The 18,877-nt window shown below is 39.2% G+C and overlaps 1 protein-coding gene across 2 annotated transcripts in view; it reads right to left on the reverse strand.

Moving 5' to 3' along the window:
• Positions 1-1,931: 1,931 nt before the first annotated feature.
• TGS1 (trimethylguanosine synthase 1) overlaps positions 1,932-18,877 on the reverse strand; it is a 29,867-nt gene continuing 12,921 nt past the window's right edge. Inside the window, exons 9-13 of one of the 2 annotated variants that reach the window (XM_074898940.1) lie at positions 17,863-18,036; positions 16,778-16,921; positions 16,089-16,305; positions 14,916-14,994; positions 1,932-4,032 (exon numbers count right to left, since the gene is read on the reverse strand). In XM_074898940.1, the coding sequence (XP_074755041.1) occupies positions 3,916-4,032; positions 14,916-14,994; positions 16,089-16,305; positions 16,778-16,921; positions 17,863-18,036 (731 nt within the window). In that variant the 3' untranslated portion in view covers positions 1,932-3,915. Of the gene's footprint in view, positions 4,033-14,858; positions 14,995-16,086; positions 16,306-16,777; positions 16,922-17,862; positions 18,037-18,877 lie in introns of both variants that reach the window. The other variant, XM_074898941.1, reaches the window with a different exon arrangement.

Here is an 18,877-nt window from a genome sequence, read left to right on the forward strand (position 1 = left end):
TTTCACTGATTTGTTCAATGAGCTACTGCAAGTAACTTTTTCGTTCCACTATTTATGGGGTTTCCCTCTTCTACATGTTACCACGGTCATTGTGGTGTAACGTTAATTTGGTTATATAACCCCTGAGTTGCACTTACAGACCCAAATGTTATTTCAGAATCACTACACTTGGGGAAGATTTTCTAAAACCTGTACATTAAAGCTTCAAGGAACAGTGATTTTTTACCATAACACTAATGGGGCCTCCTTCAGAGAAGGGCATGCCAATAACTGTCCTACCATGAAAATACAGTTGTTCCACCCCACTGATGCTCTGCTCCCCTTGAATCTACAACCAGGCTTCAGCCTTGTAATGTGCTGGTTTTAACCTCATGTTACATCACTTCTTTTCATGCCATGCACCAGAAAAAGAAACTGATGGGCATGGTTTACTATTGAATTTAATTAAGGTAAACCTGAGATCAGGAGCTCAAGAGCACAGTGGAAAGCACAGAACAGTATTTATTGCATTTAGTCCAAATATTAGTTAACTTCAAAAAACCAAAGTTTTTTTCCTACAGCTTATTTTGTAGCTTAAAACTGGTAAAAGACCAAACCTCTATGAGCATTTACTTTACAATAGCAACGTAACTTCTTTGTAGCTTAACGCATCATATGCAAAATACTACTCGAATCCCAAAAGGGTATTAAAACTCTGGGCATAAGATGTCAGGCAATTCAACTGTCTCAGCCCACATTAACTTTTTTCTACAATATAAAGCAGAGTAACATTTTACAGAAATTCATAACATGAATGAAGCTTCCTCTATGAAGTGTTTGTTGGTTGAAATTACTAACAATGAAGTAAAAATACTCAGATCTATTTTAGGCTTAACAGACTGACTGCTTCACAGCCCTGGGGAACCTTCACCTGTTCTGTCTGAAGGGGAAGCCGAAGGCAAACCCATCAGAGTGTATTCTGACTTCAAGTTGTATTTAATAAATAAAATTTTAAAAAAAGATCTTTTGTACTTGGTTACAGAGAGGAACAGCCATGAAGAAGGATATTCTTCTGCTTTTGGTGCTTCATGTGCTTGCAATGCTCAGCAGAGACCTTTGATAAATCACTCCTTCTTACCAGTAAGTTCATTATACTGAAAGTAAGCGTTAAAACAGTAAATGACCTTTTATGTCATATTTTAGCTTCCACATTTTGCATATTGGGCACTGAACAAAATCTGACTACTTTCCTGAAGGTAAAAGTAAATTCACTGGTATTTCCCCCCTAGAGCTTCCTTTTACAGGAGCAGCATCAGCAAAATCTCAAAATGTGTCTAAAACTATTCCTTAACTTTAGGGAGGAATAAAGGACCAAAGAATAAGACAACAGTATTTCTGTAAGCAACAATAAGTCCAACACAGTCAAATTTTAGTGTACAGATAAAGTGCTAAGCCTTGGACAACAGACCCCAGACAGAGTTGACCTATAGATGAACCCTGTATATTTTACAGCTGATATCCATTGTGCTAGTAGGTATTGTACTAAGTTATAACACCCCACTTATGCTGATGTAAAAAGTGCTAAAGCATTGAAATACTGAAGCCTGAACAACAGGCCCCAAGCCGAAGCTGCTAACTCAGCATGTAGTCATTAACAAGTATGTAAACTCACTAGTCAAAGATGCAGCTTAGACCAAGTACTTCTCAAGGCTGAGAACCCACGTATCTGCCCTTGTTAGAAACTCCCTTGGTCTCCCTGCCCCGAGCCCTGGCCAGGCTTTGGGTGGAATCCAACAGGAGAATGAAACCAGGAATTTTCTGCTCAAAACAAAGGTGCCAGCTATTCTGGCTTGCCGATCTCTGGTATATAAGGCTGGACCCGCTCACAGCGACTTTGGACGCCTCACCTATGGGTGGACGCACCGTGTAGGATTTCCCCCTTGCCGGGACAGGCTCTGCAAACCCTCGCTGTAACCGGGGCTGCCCAGCCACTGCGGGGCTGGGTGATGGTAACGTATGCAAGTGGTGATGGATCTTTCTTAATCACTATTCTCTCTCTCATGTAGTAACGATTTGATGCATTACCCTGTATTTTCCTGTTTGTTGCTTTAGGTGCACTATTCTGCCTTTTCTTACTGCATGTTTTCTGTATTACACTGTTACATTATTTGGTTATCGCCAATAAAATACGCCTGCTCTTTTCACTCTGGTGTCTGAGTTTAATTGGTATCCTTAATATAGAGAAACAAGAGAGTACTGTGACATACACAATTATTCTTCATTTGGCCTCATGACTTTCTTGGATTTTTTTGTAGCTTGTATTGAAAATTTAAACAGCATCATTATATTCAGGTGCCACTGCCACAGCAGGTTTGGACCTCCTGTAATACTATCACTTTTGCCAACCTCTCCTGCCTCCTAGCAGCAAACTTCTAAGGAATATTGAAGAGTAGATAATTTCTTTCCTTTACAAGTCCCTTTAAATATTGACACAGAGGCTGGCACTATCACAGCACTCCTTCCTTACTGTAGTACAGTGGCAAAATGCAGTGATGCAAATTATAGTCAAATTATCTACTAAGTAATCTAAAATACCTTACATGAAGTGTCGATGTTAATGGTCATTAACTATTTAGCTCTTATCTGGTACTGAATGGACAGTAAAGTTACAAAAAAACCTATTTCCCAAGTGCTATTTTACTGCACTGCTATCTTGCACTGAGTCATGTTGCATACATGTTTTTTAACACCATACACAGACACACACCAACACTTTGGTCTCCTAACTGATTTGAAGAGTTGGTTTTCATTTCTTACAGGGGAAAAAAAAAAATCCTCCTTTTTGGTTATTCTACACAGTTATTCAAGAGAGTTTGTCAGCACTAATCCATGGTTTAGTGCTTAGTCTCTGCTGCCTTCAGTGTCCTGTTGCATTCCAGAAGAGAAACAGCACTAATTTATTGTCTTCGAAACTATACTCCTTACACTCTTAACTCAAAAACAAGTTTAAAATTGATCATGGATACTTACTGTAAGGGCATTTCAATGAAAGTGCCATAGCCATGTCCTAGACACTTCTTGCTTGCCTCCTCCTCTGCTTGGAGAAGTGCCCAGAAGCCACTCACCCAAACCCCAAGTGGGAGCACAGAGCCCTCACCAGGGAAAGATGGGTTTCTTCTGCCTTCCCTGAAGCCTGTGCAAGGATCCAAAAGGGCTCAAAAAGATGTAGGACACATACCCCTTCGGTTACTGAGACAAACCTCTGGTCAGAAGGTTTCTTCAAAATATCTTTGTAATGAAGAGGGTTGGCAAGGAGAAAAAAAGTAAATAATAAAAAACAGAGGGTAGAGCCCTGCTGCCAGCTACCAACATGCCCTGCTCTCTCCCTGTGCTGCAACAAGCCAGATTACTCACTGTAAGAAATGTGTGGATCTTCGTCCTACAAAGAAAATCTGAAAAGGTTTCCCAGTAAGCAGGGAGCCAGAGAGGTGAACTGTGGTTAACCTCTGGTGGTGTACCTGACCTTCTAGTTCCACCCGATGTTCAGATGCTTTTGTTTCTCAAGCACAGACAGCAGTTCTTGATGCACACCTTTCATTCTATTCTTTTTGACCCCACGAATGCTCAAAACCAGAACACAGAAGTAGCACAGGTGCAGGTTGCAAAGAAATCCTGAACTTCCCTTCAACTGGCTTCATTTGACCGTGAAAGATTGCATTTTATAAAGATATTTTTTCCTTCATTGACAGCTACTATATGCCTAGAATTTTGTCAAAATTATTACAAAACATTTATTGACAGTAGCAAAAAACAGAACAATTTTTTGTAAACAGAAATTAAAGCGGAAAATGGCTTTAAGTCATTTTTGACCAGTCAGCTGTACAAATGCTTAAGCAAAGCAGCAGTCATAGAGGTTGGGAAGACTTCATGTTGAGTTCAGGAGGGGTCATGCCTTATTAGATCACCAAAATAAGCTGTTATTGTCTTCAGTTTGTTATTGAGAAAATTTTGTTCTATTTCAACTTTCCCTCCTGGCCCTGCTAAAGAAGCCACCTGAAAAGCAAAGAACAAAAAGTGAATCAATCAATGCACAGCAAAAGAGACAAAACCCAAACCCTTTTATTCACGTGAAACATCATGTAAAACACATCTTTGGCTCTGTTAATACTGGTGATAATATTCCTTTGTCATTTAAAGTCCTCTTTTAGTGTCTCCTTTTACTCAGAGAAGTGGTTTGTGGCTTCCTTGTGACTGAAAAATCCTCCTCGCCCCAAGCCATGAAAATAAGAGGACTTCAGAACTGAAGATAAATAGTCCTTGTTTCATACACTGTGCTGAGGCGAGAGATGCTAGACTCTGGTTTGCAGAGTACTTGGCATTTGAGACACCCAGTTGCAGCAAAAAGCAAGCTATAAACTGTGCTTTGAAGGTGTCGAGATCCCAAGTTTTGGGGGAAGAGTAAAACCAAACCCTGGAATTAGAAAGCATAAAGGTTGCACTGAAGATACGGGGGGAAATGACCCAAACAAAACCAACCCCAAAACCCCAAACAGGCAGAGAAGCTCACAAAAAACAGTTACAGTTTTTTGTCGGTGCTATTGCAACCAAAAATAATGCTGTTGTGTGTGCGCACCAGAGTCTCGGGCAGTGTTGAGGGTAAGGCTGCGGGCAGCTGAGTGGCTGCAGGCAGGGACAGCCTATCAGGCAGCACTGGTCCTAGCTCTCATGTTTATGATCACTGGGGTGAGAATTTCACCATTCACACTTTGTTGACTGAGCCCAGTGCACACCTTTAATGCTTAATGATTACAGACAACATTTTGCAGCGGACTTTGCATTTTGGACTGGAGCATGCAATACACTCTCCTCTCCTGTTCCTACTCATGATGCCTGGTACGACCCCTTTGAGGGACGACAGCCATACAGGCTACCAATTCAGCACCAGGACAGACAGCACAGACAAGGAAGAGAAGAACATCAGAACTGAGTGTTGACTGCTTTTTTCCACCCCCATCATGGACCCCAAGGACCTGTGCTGTGGTGAGGGTCCCTGCTCCACAGTCAGTGCTGCTGTTCTCCCTGCCTGCTGCAGAAGAGCTATTTTTATAGTTCCCTACGCAGGGAAACTTCCCAGGCAGACATAAAGGGGTCAAGGTCTACAAGCCTGCAGTAGATTTTAACTGATCTTTAAACCAAGAAGTCCGTGATGTTGGCAGTTGAAATGTAAAGTTCAGGTTGCGTTATTAACACTTCTAAACTCCTTTGAGACTTGATTTTGTACTGCAGGTTTAAATATAAACACGCTGAACTTCCTCTATTTTACTGTCAGTAAAAAACCAGCTTATCAGGAGGAAATAACATATTAATCTAAACTATACTTTGAACCTTTATTGACTTGCCCAGAAAATTACCACACTTATCTAAACCAAGCATTTACTTTTCTGTTTTGTTTTTTTTCCCCTTTTCATTTTTTTTTGTTTCTGCAGACAAAAACAAAAGTATGAATGGTTTCTTCATCCTTCAATTTAAGGGTAATAGGAAAAAAATCTCCACATTCTTGTCAAAGAGGAACCTGCCACTGAAGTAAAAAAGCAGAAGCTGACTTATAAATAGCACAAGAATCTGAAATTGGCAAGTGATCAGGAATGTTAATTTTACGACTTATCTTTTCTTGAAATCCTGAAAGCAATTAACGTTGTCGGGTAATCCACATTGCTTTTTCTAGGAAGACATTTAGTTTGCATTTCTAATTTATTATAAGCAAGAGCTGGAATGTCCTTTTCAAAAAGTGTTAGAGGCTTTGTACTTCATAGCTAATGTTATTTAAGTATTCTAAAATATTAATTAGATTAGTCAATGTAATATAGAATATTAAAATTACTGCCTTGGGGTTACATACTCCCGCTGTCAGGGTACAATTTGTGTCAGTAGCATATCTAAGTATGACTAACACATTGATATTAAACACAAGTGTTTACTAAATATTTCTCTTAGAAGACCAAGTAAAGAAAAATGCTTCACTGGTAACACAGGCAAACTCTGTTCCTCTGCTGAGGGGTGGCATCCACTGAAGGACACCTGAGAAGTTTCATATGCTGTGTCTAATCTAAGGGTCAAATCCAGAATAACTAAGTCTAATTTCTAATGACTACTGAAAGTATTTGACAAACCCATCAGTGACAAAAATCTAATGAGCACACAGGCATAAACTCTGCAGGGAGGGATCCAGCACCACACGCTCCTCAACCCTTCCAATACTCAGAGGAGAGAAACACAAATCCTCTGTGATGATGCTTATTTGTAAATTGTTGGAGGTTGCAAATGTAATTACATAGGAGTTGCCAAGTTTTCCTTGGAAGGGCTCAGTCAACCCTGGCGGTGTAACGAGGGAAAGCTGCCACACACCAGGCTTCAGAAAGGTGCCAGCTTGGCGGAGGGACGCCCTCTAAAAATAACAGCGGATTGAGGAACGATGGTGCTTTGAGAAAAACAAAAGGTGCTCACCTATTTTTAGAAATACCGACACACTTCTGTTTTTACAGTGAACTACAACAGTGACTATGGAAGGGCTTCTTCATTTCTTTTAAAAATTGGAATAGTACGAAATTTGTTTATTTTGCATTTTCTTGTGCAAATACAATGATTGTCTGCTGGCAAGTCTCTGCATCCTGGTTTGTTCTTTAGCCCAAACCCACATACTCACAGCGCTGGGTAATTCTGCACAGACCCACACCTCCCCAAGCAGCAGCAAAGGCTGCAGCTTCAGCTAATGCCTCCCTGCATCCCTCTCACTTGGATGCTTCATCCTTCAGTTCAGTGACTGCTGATGGAAACAGTCCACAGCTACAGACACAGAGCATTAAAAAGTAGCCAGCAGGTTTGGTCTCAAGTTTAAAATAGGAGACATCAGAAAATAAATATAAAAAAGCAATGAACATGGAAGGTTACTCCAGGAGTACAAGCTGCTTAAGGTGCAAACTTGCTTTATATTTTTCAGGTGTATTTTTGAACTCAAAGGTTTTCCTGCTGGCCTTGCAGGTTCTTTTTTTAAATCATACTGAAATTCCTTGAGTAAAGTAACTTCCTATCTGTTCCAACCACCAACTAAGGTAACTGTGGATAAAAAGTTTATTGTAATTTTTTTGCCTTCCAAGAAACTTTTCTGGGGTATGAAAAATACATAGTAAATATATTTGGCTTGACAGGCAATCACACAAGGAGACTGTGATTCCTTTCATTTTTTAGAACGCTAAAGAGTAAACCCCCTCTACCCACAAGCATCCTAAAGGCTAGGGGAAAAAAAAGAAAAGGCAGTGGTATACTTTACACTGAACGTAATAAATCAAAATGCTCTCAGGCAGCATTTTTAAAAATGCACAGGCAAATTATGCCACCACCACAGTGGTGCTTCCACCCTTTGACAGGCCAGGGATTTTTTTTTTTTTTAAACTTGAGGTGGGCAAACTACAGTTCAGTATTCAAATGCTATGAGCTTTAGGAAGGCTAAATGCCAGAAGTGCCACTCTAGCTTGGTGTACGCTCAGAGCATCTTATTGGCTTTATCTTTTATCAAGAACAGAGAACAGATGTAGGTTTAAAGTGGGCTGCTTAAAAGCTGCCGTTATTAACATGATAGTATAGCTGAAGCATATGAAATGACATTCACTTAGAAATGTTCAGCCTGCAAAACACATCAACCCACAGTCTTTTACCTGCCAACTCCTCTAATACCCAAGCATTTTAAAAATACAATAAAATTAATCTGAGTTCATCTCCTGGCCTTCTCACTCCCTGCTTTGCTCATTGTTACTCCTAAATAAACATGACACCACCTGGCAGGTCCCATTTGGCCAGGTCTCCAGTCTACCTTCCATCAAATTTCTTAATTTACAGAGGTTACCATATATTCTTTTATTAAACTGATTTCTGTAGTATGATTTTCTGTTCTCTGAATGACATGAGACAGAATTCAAATAAATGAGTTTTACCCATTTTTACACTCTCTTCATCAACCAGTCATTTGTAACAACCGAACTTTCAAAAACAGAAACACAGCAAACATCTTCCCATCTACACCTGCAGACAGAACAAAGCTTCAGTGTCTAACTCTAGGCTCTCTCAAAATGGATGACGAAGATGAGGTGGGAACAAAGGCAAGAAAAAAATAAAACCATCTGCATGACGTGTATTCTTTGCATGACTATCAGGGTCAAGTGCACGTTGTTTAGTTCTGGGCTTGGGGAACCACTCCACACACTAGACAAGGAACAAAAGGTAATTTGTATCCTCTGGCAGTATTTGGAATATAAACCAGGTCTGAGACACCAGTATTTGGGACAGCAAAAGCTCGAACAACAGTGAAATTTCACTAAATTAGGCATAGCTATCACAAACAAACAAAAAACTGAACACCTTATCCAAAGCCCAAAAAACCTCAAACCCAGGAATCTACCAGATTTATAGTTTTGCACCAGTCATATCTTCAAATAGTAAAGATGACACAAAGTTTTCAATACAGAAACAGAAAAAGGTCTGAGAAGTGACTGGTAAAGGAAAAAAAATAATTATCAACAGTGCATAAAGACTAACATAAACCTTTCCCTGCCTCTCACTCTGCTTCAGTTTTTTAAAAACACAGTATCTTTGAGTAAATAAATGCAGCCCTTTCTTCCTAGTGGGGATTGAGTTTCAAACCTAAACAACACCAAGCAGACTGCCAGTATGTCATGATTAATGGAACTACAACTGTCTGGTGACAAATAAATCACTAGCTAGTTTAAGTGGAAAGAGGCTGCCAATGTGCATTACAATGCCGGTTTATATAGTTCCAGTCAACCAGTAGGAATCACATGGGAGAATACCATAAACAATATAGGTAGAAGAGCAAAGGCCTGTGAACACCTTGCTAGTGCAACAGTATTTATCACTTCCCACCGGATCTCCCACACATCTGTGAAATGTCACACCATGTCCACCACACAGCTGCTTTCACGCAGCGCATCCGCCAAAAGCCACTGCTGTTGGACCCCAAAGTAGTACACCCACTGTCCTGTGCTCCTCCAATGGTCCCATACTCTTCAAAAGCTGGATCGGCTCCCCCTCTCAGCAAGGTGCAAAGAATGCACACGTTTTTGAAAACTCCTTCATCCATCAGAGTGATGTGTTCATGGAGAATGTAGGCTGTGGTGCTATAGTCTTGACTAACATTTGAAAAAAAAACAGTCTTGACTGAAAGTTAAAAGACAGAACCAGATTTTCCTTTGCACAGGCTTAAGTTAAAACCCTTGAGCTGCTCTCTAAACTCTTAAGGACAGGGAGAAACTCCTCCTCCAGATACTGAGCAGTAAGTTATCTGCAGCCATCTAAAAAACCCCACTGTTTTGCCTATCATGCCTTTATGCTCATAATTTATAACACAAGTATCTTAGTTGGTCTGTCAAATTTACAGACTCATGGTTGACATGGACAGCAATCAACAATAACAGTTCTCCTAACCATAAAGTTTATATTAGGAATTTACTCCAATACTTTATGAAGTGTAAAACTCCGTATATGGATTGATGAAGAAATTCTACTCAAAAACAATTAAAAGAAAGAAGAATATTATTATTTGACATATATTACCCAAAAAGCAGCACTGCTCCTCTCCCTCTGTTACCCTACACTATTATAAGGGCCAAAAATAGCTGGTGAAAAAGGGGACATTTCACAGAAGTTTAATAGCAACTCTTAACAGGAAAAGGCGTAATTTTCAATTAAAAAAAAAAAAACAGTTTCTGCTTATGAAACTGGAACTATGTTAACATTGGATTGTGAAGTAATTCAGATTTTGAAGAGGAGCTGCTTTTTCAGTCATTCTACTTTTGAAAAGTTCTTGACACATTTTTCTTTTTAAATTAGATCTTTTCTCATATCCAAAACTATCAAGAAGCCTGCTAGTGCAAAAAACTGCAGAACAAGTTAATAAGGTCCATGATGTGACTTCACAACATGTTGGCTTTAAACCTGCGAGCAGAGCTGCAGTGTCATATCCAACTCACCTAAACAGGGAGAAAGGCTGCTGGACACTGGCAAATCTTTCTGAAATTGCATTGTTTTTTCTTTTGTCACAGGCTGGATCTTTGATAGACCAAAACTTTCCTAACTCAGAAAGATATCTCTCAAGCTGAATAATAATCAAGCATCTTACTCTCAGAATTGTCTTCAATTAGCAAAGTCACTCATATTCTGTCTTAAGAGTACACCAATATTATTCTAATAAGATTTGCTTGCTCTGCTATAAGAGTCATAAAGATTGAAATGTTATCTGAATATTGGCCTCAATTATCCTGGTGTTTTGACACACTAACACGACCAAAAACTAAAAGTTGCGCTACTGTGTGGTTGAGATGTTAAATATGCAACATTTCCAGTAGCTGAAAAATCATAAAGACTTAAAAGATAATCCCATGCTAAATATACGTATATATAAGATTATTGTTTGTCTAAAAGAGAAAAAATGTTTCTATTTAAAACACCATTTCTATACTTGTACAATATGACTGTCTTCAAAGAATGATGATGAAGAAGCTTAGGATAATCACTAAGGCACAATACAGTATCTGAGCAGTTAACCATCCATGCTCAGGATAAGTAATAAACTCCTGATTCCCCAGTACTCTGTCTCTCAAACTTGGCTAGGCTGGTAAAGATGCCTATGTGGTCATCTGACTCAACATACCAGGTCATGAACATTTTAGGCTCATCAGTTTATTGGGGGGAGCCATCATGGAGCCTGACTCCATTCTGACCACCAGTGAGAGAACAGTATCTCAACGGCAGCACTCGCACAGCTTACAAGAAGAGTGAGTAGCGTCACTAGGTTAGGTTAGTAAGTGAACACTTGGGAGAGTATGTTTTTGTATCTTAAGTAACTGAGTATGTCTTCTGCAACTTTGTGAGAAGAGGCTACCCCACCATTAGCAAGAAAGTCCTACAGCAACGAACCCCAGGTTCCTCCTCCTTTGATGCAAATATTAAGATACAGAAGTATTATCTGTACAGAAAGCAGTCTGTGCAAGAGATCAGGCTACTTGGGATGAGTCCTGGTACCTGACGCAAATACACACTTGCCGCTCTACACTGTGATGTGGAGCACAGATCACTATCTGTCTCAACAAGCTTGCTTCTCAAGTCACTCGTGGAGGTCTCTTATATTTTGTTGGAGTATTAAAACCTAAATGTTAGGATTTCCTGCAGATATCCCCTTTCTTCCCCTGGATCTGGTAGAAATGAACAAGCCAAGAAGGGGAAACATGCTGGGGAAGGTTGAGCATTCCCTGACCCCAGATTCCCTGCTGCCAGTAGAGTCAATCAACAGCAGAGCAAGGGCAAGAACTTGATTTTCATTCAAATTTTGGCAAGGCATGCACATTCACTCTTTTTTTCATTATTATTTTAATAATATCAGCTTAAATTGGTACCATTAATTCTTCTCATAGAAGGCCAGAAATAGCTTTCAATTACCCATGTATTTATCAAGTGTTTTCACTTCATTTTGCCAGGATATAATTTTGATTTAAATATGCAAGCATATTTGAAACAGTGACTTCTAATTCTTTCCTACTTTCCAGGAATTCTAAGTATGTCAAACTTTCTGTTTTGCTTTTCAAAAATACCACTGGCAGCCAAATACAAATTTAGCCCCCAAGAACTGAAGCAGTATTAATATACTTCTGACTGATAGTTTCCACAACTCCCCCTCTTTATCTTTTTTTTTTTTAAAAAAGGGATTTGAAAAAATCTTAAAGACTCAGATGTAAAGATGCTGCAAAGAGATCAGTATCAACAAGGGCATCACACATGAGCTACATAATAAGCTATATTAATAAAAAAATATATTTTATGTATGTGCACATACACATACATATAATTGCTGATTATTCCTTAACTAGAAAGAATATTTTGAAAGATTGATTTGGCCTAAAAATGGACCTGTATACATTACAAATTTTGTAAAAAGTACATGCTTTTAAACAAGATTTGATGCAAATTAAGGGAAATGTTTCAACGTTTCTTGTAAATGCACCAACCATATTCCACTGGTCCGCTGCTCCCTCTTGAGGCAGAAGTACAGAAGTTCGTTTCTCCTCTTCCACCTAAACTCAGTGAATTTGTAAGGGAATTCAAAGAACTCCATCTCTCTACAAGACTAACCCTACATAGAAAAGCCTGTGTCTGAAGACATAATACGCACTGTTTTTGCAATAAAATTATCTGGAACAAGGTTATGTGTCTTGTCTACCAGTAAGGCAACGAACACCAAGTCCTCTGACACATCCAGGTCAAAGTCAGCTATCACCTTGCTTTCATACCAGCAGCAGGATCCCTACTCTATGTTAGCTATCTAACTGTAGAAAGAAGCACATATTTTCCCACTAAATTGGCACCACCTTAACTAAAGGTTAAACCGTATTTTTATTGTAAGGTTGTTTGTAACTGCTGGGCAATTATTTCCATTTCTGCTTGAGACCACCTGTCAGACAAGGAAATTTGCACTGATACACTGGCTTACATCAGTATAAACATCTTCATGGAGGTGTGCAATGGCAATTAAGTCAACTTCTAAATCAATTTTGACTGACAAAGCACACAAGCACACCTCAGTTGTAGATTCAAGCCAGTCAACGAGAGACAAGAGGCAGTTTTAACAACTGTCACCTTATATGTTAAGCATGTTAGACCACCTATTCTAGAAGCTAAGTGATCTCTGAAAGCCTTACATATGGGTTTGAGCATACAGAGTTCATTTTTGAGGACACAGAAGAGGCAAGTCTTATGTGCCTGAGCAATGTTACACAAACCAAACTCAGGTTTTTAAGTTTCCATGCAAATCTAAGGCATAAGACAATCTGTTCAGCAAATATTGCCTCATCCAAGTTTTCATGTATTAAACTCCTATAAAAAATGGTTAAGATTTACTTCATCAAGCTGTTATAGGCCCCTAGAGTTTACAGACTACATTCACAAGCCAAGATACACACTACACCTTAGCAGTGGTGTCCACAGGCCCTTGCCAGGGCAGTTCTTGCAGTAGAAGCCACCCTATCTGGTCTATGAGAAAAGACAGCTGAGAACTGTGGGCAAAGCCATGAGCAAACTGAGAAGATAACTGTCTACATCAATCATTAAGGACCTTCAATGATAAAGTTTTTTTCTTGACATTCACAGCACTGGAAGTTTAGTAGCAGTAAATTCAGGAACTTTATTCTTAAATACAGCCAGAGATGATGACAGCCAAACCCATAACCAATCTTATCCTATAGTATCCACTAAAGTCACGTTTGGACACACCTCTGCCCACACAGGATTAAGACTACATTTCCCTAAACAGCGAGCTAGATTCATGTTCTCTTTCCCTGCTCTCAGATCATTAGCCTTCATGGTTTTTTTCTTACACTGGCACAATTTCTAGAGAAAGGCACGAGGAGCTGATTTCTCTTCCTGAGAGTAGCCCTTAGCCTTGACTTGAAGCTAGGCCTCCAGCCACACGCTTTTAACTAAGCCGTGACCACAAAGCCATGTTTTTGAGCAACAGCAGTTACTCTTCAACCATTTGCATAAAGGCAAACTTGTGGATATACACCAAGGAACACTGCAAGCACATCAACAACATTTGGACCAAGATGTAAAGGTGGCAAGACACCTAACCCAACCACATAAGATGTGCCAAGCTCTGCTGTAGAAATAGGTGAAGGCCTGTGGATAGTACTCTTAGATGCTTTTTGTGGGAATGTAAGTGAAATGTAAATGGTTTTGCCCATTTATAAATCCAGTAAAAAGTGATCATGAGCAGAGCATAAACCTGTTAAGGTCATTCTTCATCGTGGGAACGGAACATCTGATAAAAAGCAGTGGTTAGAAGTTGAAACTAGAGAAACTCTGCCTAAAATTAAGGTTCCTGTTCAAAGATTCATAAGTCACTTTGACATTTCACCAGTCTGAAATGCAAAATGCAACTGAATCATCACCTGCCGTACAAATGGTGCTGTGCATAGTGCGGGCTCATAGTGTGCTAATACTCAGGCCATGTGAATTTCAGCCTGTTTCTCAAGCCAGCTGTTTGCCATGTCACCATGCAGCCTGAGACTTTGCCTGCTCTAAGTCTGATACAGCTTTTGAAAAAGCAAGAAAAAATCCTGGGAAGTTCTGTGGCATGTTGCCGGTGAGAACACCTCACTGCTTCCTTCTTTGCAAAAAGCTACAAGACGTCATTAACATAGAAAAAACACAGAGGAAACTAAACCAGACAGTCTGGAGAATCATAACAGTCATTTAATTACTTAAAAAAAAGTCTATCAAAAATCTCTAATACAAAAAACCCCATGTCAGTAAAACAAACTGTGTGTTTACCAAGTCAGTGATGTATCTAACTATTTAATCACTGCAATGCAAGCCGCCCATATGGAACCACACACCAGTGCAGACAGCATCAGTATCTCTGGTGAGATGACATTTGCCTCTGATCTACTAAGCAGTGACAGCAGTGATTGCAGGCTGTACAGTGATTTCCTGCAACTCCTTCATAACCTGAAAGCCATGAAAGTTTAGGACTCAGCAACATATCAGATAGTAAGAGCTGGTTAACATCTTTTTTCTTCTTTTATAACGATGTATCTGTCTGGTACTCAAGAAATCTACTGGTTTTGTATCTTCTATAAGAACCTCCAACCTGTTGCATTATGAAGGAACAGTATCAAAATCATGGAAATAATCTACTACTCCCATTTCTAAAGTACTGCAAACACTGAAATCACTTAATATAGGGTACAAACTTAAAACAAAAACCCCCCACATTCAGCTGAACACACTTAAAAATCTCAAGATTGTGCTTATAATACCTATGCTTTAAGCCAGCTGGGTTTTTTTTCAATTATCATGTTTATCCAGTAACACACCTGGTCAATGTCAGCATTCCGAGGTAGAAAATACACAATATTGTTGGTGATCTTCTTGGAGAGCCTGAAAATTTCAAATGTAAAAGCCAGTGAAGGATAAAACAAGAATGGGGAAGGAGAAGTTGCTTCATATGCATTCATTTTGAAAGTATGCCCCATATTCAGTTATTGAGTAATTAAATTATAGTTAGTCTTCTGGGTGTGTGAGTTAGATACTCTTTTGAAATGCAGAAGTTAGCACCGTCCAAATGCAGAAACTCTATTTCACCATTACTGCCCTAGAAAGAAAGAAACCCTCCCCCCTCACTTTTAAAGAAAATTTAACTGAACTACAGAGAAGTACTGGAGAAATTTGAATGTGGTTTATAACTAGTACATTGGTTTTATATTTGTTTTCCAATCCATTTTGTGGAATATCTCTCACACATGCATACGAAGATTTCCTTACTCTAACAAATATGGCTACATTTTAGCCAAAAAGGAAATAATTGAGATTATTTTGGGGGAAAAAATCCTACCACACTTATTACGTGATTAAACTATTAAGCTAGTACCTTCCCAGATGAATGAGTGCTCAATATTGCTGTTAATAAGTTAGTATGGAATTTTATACATTAAAGGGTTAATATTTTAGTTGTGTTCTTCTGTGATTTCCTAAGTCATAGGCAGGTGCTACAACTGAGAATAGTTTGAGTAAGATATTTTAAATAAGATATACCTTTTATAAATCAATTAAAAAGTGGAATTAGTGACAGTCATAGTTCATGTAATTAATTATTACTTATATATACACATACCACATGGCTATTTGATTACTTCAGGGTATTTTAATAAAATAAAGGAGTTAAAACTGCTGAATTAATGCTTTAAGAAGCTACTACAATTCTCTAAAGGATTTTTTACTTTTAAAAGGATAACTTTTAATTACTTTTTAAAAAATAAAAAAAATATAATAAGGATACTTTAATTTAGGTGGTCAAAGTCATATAGCTGAGGTTGGGGGAGAATGACTAAACAAATGTGGCACGTCTGGGACTTCAGCTGCTGGTCATATCATCCCCAGTCAGCCAACTGGACATGCAAAGCCCATGTCAAGAGAGGGAGGAGAAGAATGAGAGAGAAACGCTTGTAAATGACTGAAAATCATGACAGCGTGGAACTTTGAAAGGATATCCGTCTGGGCAAATCATGGTTTGGATATCGAAGATTTCGGCAGTGGCGTAGTCAGGCCCTCCCCAGGGTGGACTGAGGAACACAACATCTGCTTGCAGGTCAGCAGCCAGCACCATGAAGTCTCCGCACACAAATTCTATCTGATCTGCCACGCCGTACACCTCAGCGTTGTTGCGTGCAAGACTGAGCTTCTCAGGATCAATATCAATAGCGATCACTGCAAACGGAAGCGAGAGCAAATGCACGGGTTTATGTGAACTACGAATGCCGCCCAACCACCAAAAGGACGTTTCAGAAGGAAGGTGTTCTGCAGCCACCAGATACATGTCACATCTATAATCTACTTCAGTTTTGTGGGTCACGGTATACATGAAACTACAGCTCCTCAGAGTGGAAGGACCTGCCCTTGTGTGGCAGGAGCAGAAGTTTCACCAAGAGCAGAACCGCTGCATTTACAAACCAGCAAGGGAAGCCACACTGCCAAGACTGGGAAGGCTCAGCCACTGTTGCAAAGCTGGGAAACTTTAGCTTTTGGTAGTCGTGTATCTACTACCATCTCAGCTCAAGCCTTACCTGTCCCCTAAATAAAATACAATAAAATACAATCATCAACCAAAGTGCATACCCAAATTTTTAAGAAAAAAATACCGAAGAAACAAAATAATATGCTATATACAAGACCAACTTACCTCTTTTTGAGGTCAATGCAAACTGAATAGCGTTTCCTCCAACCCCACAGAACGCATCCACTATGATATCGCAGCTGAATGACTGACTAACACGGATGGCAATATGCTCAGCTATTTTCTCAGGAGTTACAGAAAACCAACCCTCTGCAAAGGAAAGGGAAGAAGTGTATTTTTACCTCTTACTTCAAGGTCACCTAAATTAAAAACAAATCACCAACTCCCACACGCAACTGAAGGTTTAGTGTTAATCCCAACAATTTTGGCTTAGTGCATTCAACTAGGAAACAGAGGCTCTGAAGATGATAAACTCTGATCAGTCCAGAGACCTGCTAAGCAAACAAAGTCTCACTGAAGCAAACAGATATGCCAGAATCTCGCTAAGTGCTTTATTGAAATTGGTGCTGAGGATTCTGGCTTATCAAGGACAAGTTCACTGCAACAGCCATGAAAAACTTTGTACATCAGGATTATGCTCTGTAACAAATAAAACGAGAAACATATTCTCTCTTATCTGACATGTTATTTTCTTTACAGCAATGTCTGGTCTACCAAATAATCTATATGTTTATGCAGAAAAGCATCAGAAGTGAAAGGCTTACAAAAGCAACAAACCTAAAATACAAAAATGCAGTAATCCTAATTCCTCCTTCACCAATAAATTTACTATTTGGAAGTGGTTTCCATGTAAACATGGAAAAAAGTAACTTTGAAGTGACCGTTGAAAGTCAGAACAAAACAAGACCCATCAACATATTTGGAAGTTTCACAGAATTATTTTATAAAATATAGAAGTAGAAAAATGTCATCGAGTTTCTGAAAAAGTCCTGACCAAGAATAACTTGGGTACAGTATGATCTTTGTCAAACATCAGGACTAATGCAAACAGGGGTGTCCCATGTCAGAAGCTCTACTGAAGTCCAAGACTTCTGTTTGCCTGCCAGCTGCAGGATGTCATTTATTAAGAGGTGCAAACTCACACTCAGTACTGCTCCTCTTATAAGAAAATCAGTAATAAACTATGAGAAGGGCCACAAGTTTGGATACATCTTATACCACCAAGTCAGCACACTTTGTACTAAACACACCTCTGTCTAGTTTAATTCCCTCATCGAACCGAGAGAACAGCCGGTAGCGTTGTGCCCAGTACTTGGCCAGTTCTGGATCAGCAGCAACCTCGGCAGGTATAGCTCCCAGTGCTATTTTATTCCTCCTTCTCCTTTTTTTCTCCTTCTTCTTTGTGGTAGCTTTTTCATCTACAGCTGGAAGACACTGCAAAAGTTAACAATCACTGTTCTTGTAGGCTAGGAATGTAATTGATAGGCAGGTGAGAGTTAAGGTAAGATGCTCATGTTTAACAACACTGCTACATGTCCTTTACTACTGTTTGCCAGATTATGTAGATTAGTGGTATAAATTAAAAAGAGCATCCTGCATTTCAAGGGGATAGTGTTACCTGACAGGCATCAGTCACAGTCCTAAAAATTGTAACACCTAAACTCTACATAGTGAGCAAACAAGCTGGTCAGAGACCAACTTAATGCCCTTACATAAATAAGGGATAAGAACCAATCTAGATAAGAGTTTTACAGTAGAAATCTAACATAACTGAATTACTGTAAGAAGGATTAAACTATATGTAGAAAACTGAATAATTCTGTTTTCCTTTGTTTACACAGTTAAATAGAGAAGTTCATAATACAGATTTTTATTTTTTTCCTCCCAGAGAATAATTTTAACAACACGTGCTCCCCAAAGCTCAACAATGTTCATCTGAGAACCCAAAACCTGACAGTCTGTGATCTACCTGAAGTTGATCACCCTCATCCTTACAGGGGAAAAAGAGTGTGAATTGGAGACCTGCTGGATCACACCTAGGATCAACAATGACTGTTTATCTATGGAGAAAAACTGCCAATATTAAAGACAAGACCTGGGATTCTGGTGGCCCAGGAATAAGTTACTTCCATTGGCACAGCTCTCAGTCAGCCTTACCTTGGACCTAATGAGTCTCTTTGAATAAACAGAATAAATAAATAAATACCACACAACGCTGTAATTTGGGAAGGCAGTATTAACAGCCCACTGCCAATTCATTTCCAA

Source organism: Athene noctua, chromosome 2 (genome assembly GCF_965140245.1).
Source record: "Athene noctua chromosome 2, bAthNoc1.hap1.1, whole genome shotgun sequence".
In the NCBI taxonomy this organism is placed as follows: Eukaryota; Metazoa; Chordata; class Aves; order Strigiformes; family Strigidae; genus Athene; species Athene noctua.